Source organism: Melanerpes formicivorus, unplaced genomic scaffold (genome assembly GCF_026170545.1).
Source record: "Melanerpes formicivorus ecotype bairdi unplaced genomic scaffold, bMelFor1.0.p_v2 SCAF_174, whole genome shotgun sequence".
Taxonomy (NCBI): domain Eukaryota; kingdom Metazoa; phylum Chordata; class Aves; order Piciformes; family Picidae; genus Melanerpes; species Melanerpes formicivorus.
The window spans coordinates 4,195-17,433 of record NW_027142526.1 but is presented as its reverse complement, the minus strand read 5'-3'; the positions used below and the strand labels follow the sequence as shown (position 1 = coordinate 17,433).

Sequence of the window (13,239 nt, the reverse complement as noted above, 5' to 3'; positions counted from 1 at the left end):
ACATCCAATCCTGCAGTGCACAGCTCCTCTCTCAGCCACATCCCATCCTGCAGTGCACAGCTCCTCTCTTCACCACATCCCATCCTGTAGTGCACAGCTCCTCTCTTCACCACATCCCATCCTGTAGTGCACAGCTCCTCTCTCAGCCACATCCCATCCTGTAGTGCACAGCTCCTCTCTCAGCCACATCCCATCCTGTAGTGCACAGCTCCTCTCTCAGCCACATCCCATCCTGCAGTGCACAGCTCCTCTCTCAGCCACATCCCATCCTGCAGTGCACAGCTCCTCTCTTCACCACATCCCAGCCTGTAGTGCACAGCTCCTCTCTTCACCACATCCCATCCTGCAGTGCACAGCTCCTCTCTTCACCACATCCCAGCCTGTAGTGCACAGCTCCTCTCTTCACCACATCCCATCCTGTAGTGCACAGCTCCTCTCTTCACCACATCCGATCCTGTAGTGCACAGCTCCTCTCTCAGCCACATCCGATCCTGTAGTGCACAGCTCCTCTCTCAGCCACATCCCATCCTGTAGTGCACAGCTCCTCTCTTCACCACATCCCATCCTGTATTGCACAGCTCCTCTCTCAGCCACATCCCATCCTGTAGTGCACAGCTCCTCTCTCAGCCACATCCCATCCTGTAGTGCACAGCTCCTCTCTTCACCACATCCCATCCTGCAGTGCACAGCTCCTCTCTTCACCACATCCCATCCTGCAGTGCACAGCTCCTCTCTTCACCACATCCCATCGTGCAGTGCACAGCTCCTCTCTTCACCACATCCCATCCTGCAGTGCACAGCTCCTCTCTTCACCACATCCCATCGTGCAGTGCACAGCTCCTCTCTTCACCACATCCCATCCTGCAGTGCACAGCTCCTCTCTTCACCACATCCCATCCTGTAGTGCACAGCTCCTCTCTTCACCACATCCCATCCTGTAGTGCACAGCTCCTCTCTTCACCACATCCCATCCTGTAGTGCACAGCTCCTCTCTCAGCCACATCCCATCCTGTAGTGCACAGCTCCTCTCTCAGCCACATCCGATCCTGTAGTGCACAGCTCCTCTCTCAGCCACATCCCATCCTGTAGTGCACAGCTCCTCTCTCAGCCACATCCCATCCTGTAGTGCACAGCTCCTCTCTTCACCACATCCCAGCCTGTAGTGCACAGCTCCTCTCTTCACCACATCCGATCCTGTAGTGCACAGCTCCTCTCTCAGCCACATCCCATCCTGCAGTGCACAGCTCCTCTCTTCACCACATCCCATCCTGTAGTGCACAGCTCCTCTCTCAGCCACATCCCATCCTGTAGTGCACAGCTCCTCTCTCAGCCACATCCCATCCTGTAGTGCACAGCTCCTCTCTTCACCACATCCCATCCTGTAGTGCACAGCTCCTCTCTCAGCCACATCCCATCCTGTAGTGCACAGCTCCTCTCTCAGCCACATCCCATCCTGCAGTGCACAGCTCCTCTCTCAGCCACATCCCATCCTGTAGTGCACAGCTCCTCTCTCAGCCACATCCCATCCTGCAGTGCACAGCTCCTCTCTTCACCACATCCCATCCTGTAGTGCACAGCTCCTCTCTCAGCCACATCCCATCCTGTAGTGCACAGCTCCTCTCTCAGCCACATCCCATCCTGTAGTGCACAGCTCCTCTCTCAGCCACATCCCATCCTGTATTGCACAGCTCCTCTCTTCACCACATCCCATCCTGTAGTGCACAGCTCCTCTCTCAGCCACATCCCATCCTGTATTGCACAGCTCCTCTCTTCACCACATCCCATCCTGTAGTGCACAGCTCCTCTCTTCACCACATCCCATCCTGTAGTGCACAGCTCCTCTCTCAGCCACATCCCATCCTGTATTGCACAGCTCCTCTCTTCACCACATCCCATCCTGTAGTGCACAGCTCCTCTCTTCACCACATCCCATCCTGTATTGCACAGCTCCTCTCTTCACCACATCCCATCCTGCAGTGCACAGCTCCTCTCTCAGCCACATCCCATCCTGTAGTGCACAGCTCCTCTCTTCACCACATCCCATCCTGCCGTGCACAGCTCCTCTCTTCACCACATCCCATCCTGCAGTGCACAGCTCCTCTCTCAGCCACATCCCATCCTGCAGTGCACAGCTCCTCTCTTCACCACATCCCATCCTGTAGTGCACAGCTCCTCTCTTCACCACATCCCATCCTGCCGTGCACAGCTCCTCTCTTCACCACATCCCATCCTGCAGTGCACAGCTCCTCTCTCAGCCACATCCCATCCTGCAGTGCACAGCTCCTCTCTTCACCACATCCCATCCTGTAGTGCACAGCTCCTCTCTTCACCACATCCCATCCTGTATTGCACAGCTCCTCTCTTCACCACATCCCATCCTGTAGTGCACAGCTCCTCTCTTCACCACATCCCATCCTGCCGTGCACAGCTCCTCTCTTCACCACATCCCATCCTGCAGTGCACAGCTCCTCTCTCAGCCACATCCCATCCTGCAGTGCACAGCTCCTCTCTTCACCACATCCCATCCTGTAGTGCACAGCTCCTCTCTTCACCACATCCCATCCTGTAGTGCACAGCTCCTCTCTTCACCACATCCCATCCTGTATTGCACAGCTCCTCTCTTCACCACATCCCATCCTGCAGTGCACAGCTCCTCTCTCAGCCACATCCCATCCTGTAGTGCACAGCTCCTCTCTTCACCACATCCCATCCTGCCGTGCACAGCTCCTCTCTTCACCACATCCCATCCTGCAGTGCACAGCTCCTCTCTCAGCCACATCCCATCCTGCAGTGCACAGCTCCTCTCTTCACCACATCCCATCCTGTAGTGCACAGCTCCTCTCTTCACCACATCCCATCCTGTATTGCACAGCTCCTCTCTTCACCACATCCCATCCTGTAGTGCACAGCTCCTCTCTCAGCCACATCCCATCCTGTAGTGCACAGCTCCTCTCTCAGCCACATCCCATCCTGTAGTGCACAGCTCCTCTCTCAGCCACATCCCATCCTGCAGTGCACAGCTCCTCTCTTCACCACATCCCATCCTGTAGTGCACAGCTCCTCTCTTCACCACATCCCATCCTGTAGTGCACAGCTCCTCTCTCAGCCACATCCGATCCTGCAGTGCACAGCTCCTCTCTCAGCCACATCCCATCCTGTAGTGCACAGCTCCTCTCTTCACCACATCCCATCCTGTAGTGCACAGCTCCTCTCTTCACCACATCCCATCCTGTAGTGCACAGCTCCTCTCTCAGCCACATCCCATCCTGTAATGCACAGCTCCTCTCTTCACCACATCCCATCCTGTAGTGCACAGCTCCTCTCTTCACCACATCCCATCCTGCAGTGCACAGCTCCCCTCTCAGCCACATCCCATCCTGTAGTGCACAGCTCCTCTCTCAGCCACATCCCATCCTGCAGTGCACAGCTCCTCTCTTCACCACATCCCATCCTGTAGTGCACAGCTCCTCTCTTCACCACATCCCATCCTGTAGTGCACAGCTCCTCTCTTCACCACATCCCATCCTGTAGTGCACAGCTCCTCTCTTCACCACATCCCATCCTGTAGTGCACAGCTCCTCTCTCAGCCACATCCCATCCTGTAGTGCACAGCTCCTCTCTCAGCCACATCCCATCCTGCAGTGCACAGCTCCTCTCTTCACCACATCCCATCCTGTAGTGCACAGCTCCTCTCTTCACCACATCCCATCCTGTAGTGCACAGCTCCTCTCTTCACCACATCCCATCCTGTAGTGCACAGCTCCTCTCTTCACCACATCCCATCCTGTAGTGCACAGCTCCTCTCTTCACCACATCCCATCCTGCAGTGCACAGCTCCTCTCTCAGCCACATCCGATCCTGCAGTGCACAGCTCCTCTCTTCACCACATCCCATCCTGTAGTGCACAGCTCCTCTCTCAGCCACATCCCATCCTGTATTGCACAGCTCCTCTCTTCACCACATCCCATCCTGTAGTGCACAGCTCCTCTCTTCACCACATCCCATCCTGTATTGCACAGCTCCTCTCTTCACCACATCCCAGCCTGTAGTGCACAGCTCCTCTCTCAGCCACATCCCATCCTGTAGTGCACAGCTCCTCTCTTCACCACATCCCATCGTGCAGTGCACAGCTCCTCTCTTCACCACATCCCATCCTGTAGTGCACAGCTCCTCTCTTCACCACATCCCATCCTGTATTGCACAGCTCCTCTCTTCACCACATTCCACCCTGTAGTGCACAGCTCCTCTCTCAGCCACATCCCATCCTGTAGTGCACAGCTCCTCTCTTCACCACATCCCATCCTGTAGTGCACAGCTCCTCTCTTCACCACATCCCAGCCTGTAGTGCACAGCTCCTCTCTTCACCACATCCCATCCTGCAGTGCACAGCTCCTCTCTTCACCACATCCCATCCTGTAGTGCACAGCTCCTCTCTCAGCCACATCCCAGCCTGCAGTGCACAGCTCCTCTCTTCACCACATCCCAGCCTGCAGTGCACAGCTCCTCTCTCAGCCACATCCCATCCTGTAGTGCACAGCTCCTCTCTCAGCCACATCCCATCCTGCAGTGCACAACTCCTCTCTTCACCACATCCCAACCTGTAGTGCACAGCTCCTCTCTCAGCCACATCCCATCCTGTAGTGCACAGCTCCTCTCTTCACCACATCCCATCCTGTAGTGCACAGCTCCTCTCTTCACCACATCCCATCCTGTAGTGCACAGCTCCTCTCTCAGCCACATCCCATCCTGTAGTGCACAGCTCCTCTCTTCACCACATCCCATCCTGCAGTGCACAGCTCCTCTCTCAGCCACATCCCATCCTGTAGTGCACAGCTCCTCTCTTCACCACATCCCATCCTGTAGTGCACAGCTCCTCTCTTCACCACATCCCATCCTGTAGTGCACAGCTCCTCTCTTCACCACATCCCATCCTGCAGTGCACAGCTCCTCTCTCAGCCACATCCCTGCTGCAGGGTCTCTGGTAGCAGTGGGAGCTCGCTGCCCAGTTCTGGCCTGCCTTACAGCTGCATCAGCCACAAGCACACTCCTGAGTTTTTCCCCACGCTGTTGTGTCCCAGGACACTCTGGGGCTTTCCAACCCAGAGGTGTGAAGCTGCCTCTCTATCACAGTTCCTCTGGGAGGCCTCGGCTATCATGTAGCCCACGTGATGCTGCTGGCACCCAGGGGGCAGTGCCAGGAGCTCAGAGAGCAGCTCAGCTCCCAGCAGAGCATCGCCCTCACCCAACAGAGCAGGAAACATGCCCTGCGACAGCCACACTGATCGTGCCCCAGCTACCAGCAGAGGGGAAGTGAGGCCCAGCAGCCTGCTGCAGCCCGAGGGCATTCCCTGTGAACCACCTAGGCAAGGAGGAAGGGCAGGCACTTACCATAGAGGACGGTAATGAGGGACACGGGCATGACCAGGATACCCACCAGCATGTCTGCCACTGCCAAGGACATCAGGAAGAAGTTGGTGGCGTTCTGCAACTTCTTCTCCAGGGACACAGCCATAATTACCAGGATGTTGCCCCCAATGGTTAGCAGGATGACCACGAGGATGAGGAGGGCCGGCCAGTTCTTCCCCCTGCCGGCCAGGCGGGAGAGCTCGTCCTGCCCGGAGGCATTGAGGGGGTCGGCTGTAGGCGAGCTGTGATTCAGAGTCCAGTTGCTGCTGAAGGCCCAGGCCATCAGGCCAGCGCCGGGCGGCCCCAGGGCCGGCGTGCCCGCCAGGGCGGCGAGGCCGAGCGCTGCCCCGGCGCTGCTGACGCTGCTCATGGCGCAGGGCTGGCGCCGCGGGCTCCTGGCCCTGCCTCAGCCGCGAGCCCCTGGCCGGGGGCAGGTGCCAGGCCGGTGCCCGACTCCAGAGAACCCGAGCCAGCAGCCCCTTTGCTCTTCCATAGCCAGCCGGAGCAGCCGGGCAGCGCTCAGTGCGGGGCTCCCCCGGCGGCGCGGGCTGCGGCGGAGGACGGCGGCGCGGCAGCGGCCGGGCGGGGAAGGAGGCTCTGCGGTCTCCAGCCGGCTCCCAGGTCCATGGTTCTGCGAGGGAAAGGAAGAGAAAAGTGCATTTCTCACTGAGCTCACAGGCTACACAACACCTTCTTCACGCCCATGCAAATGACATTCTCCTTCTCTTCCTTCCTGCTGGCTAGGAGCAGCTCCAGGCTGCAAGGCACTTATCTCATGGGTGCAGACTGTGCCTGCAGCTCTGGGGGAGAGCATCCCACCGCTGTGCTGGGGCTGGGCAGAGGCTGATTATCACTAAGTAAACCTTTGGGTGAGGCTTGCAGGAGCAGGCCGGAAGAGCACCAGGGATGTGTCAACTGGTAGCCACTCCACAGACATTCTGCTGCTGTGGGACAAGAGGCACTGCAGGGAACCCCAAGCAGTGCAGACAGCACTGCCAGAGCACAGCTGCAAAGCAGCTCCAGGAATGGAAGCAGCATCTGGGGACATTTTGCTACTCTGAGATCAACAACAGAACCACAGAATCACTCAGGCTGGAAAAGAGCCCCAGGGTCACCAAGTCCAACCCAGAGCCCTGCCCTGCAAGGCTCAGCCCTGAGCCATAGCCCCAAGCACCACATCCAAACCACCCTGAAACACAGCCAGGCCTGGGGGCTCCACCACCTCCCTGGGCAGCACATTCCAACCCCTGACCACTCCTGATGGGAAGAAATGTTTCCTGCTGTCCAGCCTAACCCTGCCCTGCTGCAGCTTGAGGCCCTTCCCTCTTGTTCTGTCACTAATTACTGGGAGCAGAGACCAGCAGCAGCCTCTCCACAACCTCCCTTCAGGGAGCTGTAGACAGCCAGGAGGTCTGCCCTCAGCCTCCCCTCTTTCACACTAACCAGCCCCAGCTCCTTCACTCTCTCTCCATCAGATTTCTTCTCCAGGCCCTTCCCAGCTGCCTTGCCCTGCTCTGCCCTGGCTCCAGCACCTCCACCTCTCTCTTGGCTGGAGGTGCCCAAACCTGGCCACAGCACTCGAGGTGTGGCCTGCCCAGAGCTGAGTGCCAGGGGACAATCCCCTCCCTGCTGCTGCTGGACACAGCATTGCTGACCCCAGCCAGGAGGCCTTTGGCTTTCTTGGCCCCCTGGGCACACTGCTGGCTCCTGTTCAGCTGCTTGTCCCTTAGAGACCCCAGGTCCCTTTCTGCCAGCAGCTTTCCAGCCACACTGCCCCAGGCCTGGAGCACTGCTTGGGGTTGTTGTGGCCAAGGGCAGGCCCTGGCACTTGGCCTTGTGGAAGCTCCTCCTGGTAACGCTGGCCATGGATCCAATCTGTAAAGCAGAGCAGTTGTGGTCAAAACCCTCAGATGCTAATGGTGCACTCCCCTAGAGCAATGAGGGCCCTGGGCTGGGTGTTACTGGGAGACCAATGGTGCAGAAGATGCACTGTACCTCAGGTATGCATAGGTCTGTGTCTGTATAGCTCTCTGTATCTGAAAGGATCGAGTGCTGAGTGCTGAGTGCTGCACTTGGGTCACAACCACCCCATGCAGCAGCACAGGTGTGGGGCAGAGGGGCTGGTGAGCTCTCAGCAGAGAAGGACCTGGGGGTGTTCATTGATGGGCAGCTCTACATGAGCCAGCAGTGTGCTTAGGAGGCCAAGAAAGTCAACAGCATCCTGCTTTGCATCAGGAGTGGTGTAGGCAGCAGGACAAGGGATGTGATTATCCCCTTCTGATTGGCACTGGTGAGGCCACAGCTTGGATACCAACTTCAGTGTGGGACCCTCACTCCAAGAAGGACATTGAGGAGCTGGAGCAGGTCCAGAGAAAGGCAACAAAGCTGGGGAAGGGTCTTAAACAGCTGAGGGAGCTGGGGGTGTTCAGCCTGGAGAAGAGGAGGCTGAGGGGAGACCTCATTGCTCTCTACAGCTCCCTGAGAGGAGACTGGAGGCAGGTGGGACTGGTCTCTTCTCACATGCAACAAGGGACAGGGCAAGAGGAAGCAGCCTCAAGCTGTGCCAGGTGAGGTTCAGGTTGGATGTTAGGAAAAATATCTTCCCATCAAGGGTTCTCAGGCACTGTCCCAGGCTGCCCAGGGAGGTGTTGGAGTGCCCATCCCTGGAGGTGTTTCAGAGCTGCAAGGATGTGGTGCTGAGGGCTGTGGTGCAGTGGCAGTGGCTCAGCAGCAGTGGTGGATTGTGAGCTCTGGGTGGGCTTGGACTTGGTGACCACAAAGGTCTCTGAACCTCCACAGCTCTGTGGTTCTAGGTGACACTGAATGATAAACATATAACAAAGGCTTAACAGAAGAGAAAGAACAAACTCTCATCACAGCTGAGCAGTTGTCTCTGCTGCTCTCCATCCATTTTTGTGCAGCTGTGCTGCTGTGCTGCTCACAGCTGGGCCAGTAAGCCCAATGCCCCCAGCCTGCTGCCCAGCACTACAGCCCAGCAGGTCTCAGCAGCCTCAACACAGCCACAGATTTCCTCCAAGTCTCCCACATGATGCAGAGAACCACAGAATTCTCTTGGTAGGAGAAGACCTCACAGAACCAGCCCAGCCCTCAGCCCACCACCACCACACTCTGTCCCAACCTGCCGTGGCCACACGATTCTCGAACATCTCCAGGGACCACAGAGTAGCTGACAGCGAGGACAGGTCACAGCCCCTCCCTGCCCTGTGGTTCAGGCAGGAAAGCATCACCCTGCTGCCTTGAAGGAGTCCACCAGCCTCACACATTGACCTCATCCAGCAAATCATAGAATCACAGAGCTGTCAGGGCTGGAAGGGACCTCAAGGATCACAGAATCACAGAATCAACAAGGTTGGAAGAGACCTCAAAGCTCATCGAGTCCAAGCTGTCACCACAGACCTCATGACTAGACCATGGCACCAAGTGCCACATCCAATCCCCTCTTGAACACCTCCAGGGATGGGGACTCCACCACCTCCCTGGGCAGCACATTCCAATGGCTAACAACTCTCTCTGGGAAGAACTTTCTCCTCACCTCCAGCCTAAACCTCCCCCGGTGCAGCTTCTGACTGTGTCCTCTTGTTCATCAGGGTTGGAAGGGACCTCAAGGCTCAGCCAGTCCCAACCCCTGCCATGGGCAGGGACACCTCACACCACAGCAGGTTGCTCACAGCCACCTCCAGCCTGGCTGCAAACACCTCCAGGCAGGAGGCTTCCACCACCTCCCTGGGCAACCTGTGCCAGGCTCTCACCACCCTCATGGGGAACAACTTCTTCCTGACATCCAATCTCAATCTCCCCAAACACACTCTTAAATGCAGCTCCTGTATTCCCAGTCCCAGCTGGGTTGTCTCCTCAGGATCTCAATGCTTTTGGCTGCCAATAACTACAACTGATGGCAACAGCAGCTTTCAGCTGCTCTGTGTTTGCATCCCATCAGAGTCAGCATCCTAACAGCCATGTACAGCAGGGGACTAAAAGCACAGAAGGAAGGCAGTTAGTAGAGCAACAACAAAACCTCCAGCAACCATATGGAAGTCAACCAAATAGAATAAAATCAATAGCATGCTGGTAGGAGAGCTGGGGCTGTTTAGCCTGCAGAAGAGAAAGCTCCAGGGAGACCTCAGAGCAGCCTACAGGTATCTCAAGGGGCTCCAGGAGAGCTGGGGAGGGACTTGTGACAAGGGCTGGGAGTGCCAGGACAAGAGACAGTGGCTTTGAGCTGGGAGAGGAGAGATTGAGCGTGGAGATGAGGAAGAAATTGTTGAGAGTGAGGCTGGGGAGACTCTGGCACAGGCTGCCCAGGGAGGCTGTGGCTGCCTCCTGCCTGGAGGGGTTGAAGGCCAGGCTGGATGAGGCCCTGAGCAGCCTGTGCTGCTGGGAGGGGTCCCTGCCCATGGCAGGGCTTGGAACTGGAAGGTCCCTTCCAAACTGTGGTGGGTCATGCACATCCTGAAAGTGGGGAGGAGGGCTTGTGTGAGCCTTGCTCTACCCTGGAGGGGGTTTCCCCCTGGGAAACTGACTGCTGCTGGCTCCCTGCTTCTCTGCCACGTGGTCAGGCCTGCTCCTCCTTCTCCCTGCTACATCCACACCTCTTCAAAGGACTCTTTTGGGACTGGTTTTGTAGACATATTTCCTTGTTCCTTACCATCCTTGTTCCTTACCCTTGTGAACCTTTCCTGTTATATATATATGTATTGTTTAAAGACCTTTTTTCCCCTCTCTACTTCCAAACCAACTCCAAACTCTTTCTTGGTAGATTTGCCTCTTCCCTTTCTTTCTTCTCTCAATCAGGAAAGAGGAGAGGGGAGCAGGGGAAGGATTCTCAGCCTTGGCCCCATCTGAGCTCTTAAGTCCCAGTGAAGGCTCAAAGCACCACACAAACCAAAGCATTCTTTGCATCCATGAGACAAGAAGAAGCTGTTGATGATCTTTAAGGTCCCTTCCAACCCAAGCCATTCACTTTGAGCACTGCCTGAGCTTCTGTGTGCAGTGTGCAGGAGCAGAGCTGCTCTGTCACTCTGAAATGCAGTGTGCCCAGGCAGCCAAGAGGGCCAATGGCATCCTGGCCTGCATCAAGAACAGTGTGGCCAGCAGGAGCAGGGAGGTCATTCTGCCCCTGTACACTGCACTGGTTAGGCCACACCTTGAGTCCTGTGTCCAGTTCTGGGCCCCTCAGTTTAGGAAGGAGGTTGACTTGCTGGAACGAGTCCAGAGAAGAGCAACAAAGTCGGTGAGGGGTTTGGAGCGCAGCCCTGTGAGGAGAGGCTGAGGGAGCTGGGATTGCTCAGCCTGGAGAAGAGGAGACTCAGGGGAGACCTTCTTGCTCTCTCCAACTCCCTGAAGGGAGGTTGTAGACAGGCTGATGATGGTCTCTTCTCCCAGGCAGCCAGCACCAGAACAAGAGGACACAGTCTCAAGCTGTGCCAGGGGAGGTTTAGGCTGGATGTTAGGAAGAAGTTCTACACAGAGAGAGTGATTGCCCATTGGGATGGGCTGCCCGGGGAGGTGGTGGAGTCGCCATCATTGGAGGTGTTCAGGAGGAGACTTGCTGGGGTGCTTGGTGCCATGGGTTAGCTGTTTGGGTGGGTTGGATTGGTTGATGGGTTGGACACGATGATCTTGAAGGTCTCTTCCAACCTGGTTTGGTTTATTCTAATGAAGGTTTATTCAATGCTCAGGAGAGCTTGTGAATAAACCCCAAAACCCCTTCTTGCACTCTCAGGAGAAAATAACTAAAGAAGAGCCAGAGCTTGTCCCTGGGCTGCCCTGTGGCCCGGGGGGTGGCACAGCTGGCTGCTGGGCAGGGAACAGAAGCTGAGTGCAGCGCAGGGGATCCCATTACACTTCCTGTCAAATCAGAAGTGCTCAGAGCCCTGCAATAATAATAATAATAAAAACATATTGAACGTTCCTGGAGCTGTTGGAAACTAACTAATGGGCTCTGTGCACAAACCCAGCTCCTCACAGAGCAGTGCAGACAAAGAGCACAAATTTGCTTCAGCATGATGGCTAATTGCTCCCCAAGGGTCTCTAAACCTCCTATTTAGGAAGAAGTTTCACACTATGTGCAGAGAAAATAATGCTGCAGCTGCACAGGCAGATGAATGAGCAGCAGGCACTGCAGCCAGTTGTTGTTCCAACTTAGCTGCTCTGAACACCAAACCACAACAAAGAAAAAGGCCTGCAAAAAGTTTCCAAATGCTTCAGAGTGGTTTCCGTCCAGCCCAGGGCTGTGCTTTACAGCTGCAGACACAATTAAGCACTTTCCCAAACCCCCCTATCCTGCAGGAAGGCAGCTTGGGGGTACTGGAGCTGTGCTGTGAGGGACACCCCCATGTAGCAATGGCATTGATGAGGGGACAGGCAGGCAGACAGGCAGACAGACAGACTGACAGACTAATCATTGAACTCAGGCAGCTCATGAATTTCCAGGGAAAAGAGCAAATTATCCTCTCCAAGCAGCAGTCAGAAGTTTGCCTCATTAGCAGGAAGATGTTCCTCCCCTCAGGGGCAGCTGCTGCTGTGCCACTTTGGAGGCTGTTGTGGCAGCCTGGGCAGAGCTGGGTGCCAGGCAAAGAGCAGAGCAACTCCTGCACTAGAGAGGCCAAAGGGTGGTGCTCAGTGGGGCCAAGCCCAGCTGGAGAGCTGGCACCAGTGGAGTCCCCCAGGGATCAGTGCTGGGTCCAGTCCTGCTCAACATCTTCATCAATGACACTGATGGCAATGACAGACAGACAGACAGAGGCTGCTCAGCAGCTTTGCTGATGACACCAAGCTGGGAGGCTTGGCTGAGACACCTGAAGGCTGTCTGAGACTTGGGCAGGCTGAGAGCTGAGCAGAGAGGAACCTGCTGAGACTCACCAAGGAGAGGAGAAGAGTCCTGCAGCTGGGCAGGAAGAATCAACTGCAGCAGCACAGCCTGGGAGGGGATCTGCTGCAGAGCAGCCCCAAGGAAAGGAGCTGGGAGTGCTGCTGGGCAGCAAGGTCTGCAGGGCACAGCAATGTGCCCTGGGGGCCAAGAAGGCCAAGGGGGTCCTGGGGGCATTGAGAGGAGTGTGGCCAGCAGAGCCAGGGAGGTTCTCGTCCCCCTCTGCTCTGCCCTGCTGAGACCTCCCCTGGAATATTGCATCCAGCTCTGGGCTGCCCAGCTCAGGAGGGACAGGGATCTGCTGCAGAGAGGCCAAGGTTCTGATTCTCTTGCCAGGTGTCTGTTCAGCCCTGGGCTGCAGAGCATGGAGCAGGCAGCAGCAGATTGGTGCAAGGCAGAGCAAGGGGCATGTGGCCTCCCTCTCATCAGTGCAACTCCCATTGAATTGCCAAGCAAGCAGAGCTCTCCCATCAGAGCCTCCTCCCCAGCGTGTGCTGGCAGAGCACACAGCATCCCCTCAGTGATGCTCTAAGAGTCAGGCCTGGGGGCAGTGGCCTGACCCAGCAGGGGGGCTGCACAGGTTGTGGATGTCCCCTGACTGGAGGTGTTGAAGGCCAGCCTGGAAGAGGCCTTGAGCAAGCTGTGCTGGTGGGAGGTGTCCCTGACATGGCAGGGGGTTGGAGTAGATGATCTCTGAGGTCCCTTCCAACCTGAGCCACTCTGTGATTCTGTGAAAGCCCTTTCTACACGAAGCTGATGCTGCAGCTCTGGATCACTGCCCTCTCAGCAAGGAAATGATGGGGCTGGGAGTCACAGGATCACAGGATCACCAAGAGACCTCAAAGATCATCGAGTCCAAGCTGTCACCACAGACCTCAATGCTAGACCATGGCACCAAGTGCCACATCCAATCCCCTCTTGAACACCTCCAGGGATGGGGACTC

General features: G+C 56.5%; 1 protein-coding gene across 1 annotated transcript in view; it reads right to left on the bottom strand.

The window, feature by feature from the left end:
* Positions 1-5,593, bottom strand: part of LOC137457365 (5-hydroxytryptamine receptor 2A-like) — a 64,169-nt gene extending 58,576 nt beyond the window's left edge. Inside the window, exon 1 of the mRNA XM_068169257.1 lies at positions 5,389-5,593. Coding sequence (XP_068025358.1) covers positions 5,389-5,512 — 124 coding nt within the window. The 5' untranslated portion in view covers positions 5,513-5,593. The remainder of the gene's footprint in view (positions 1-5,388) is intronic.
* Positions 5,594-13,239: the final 7,646 nt, after the last annotated feature.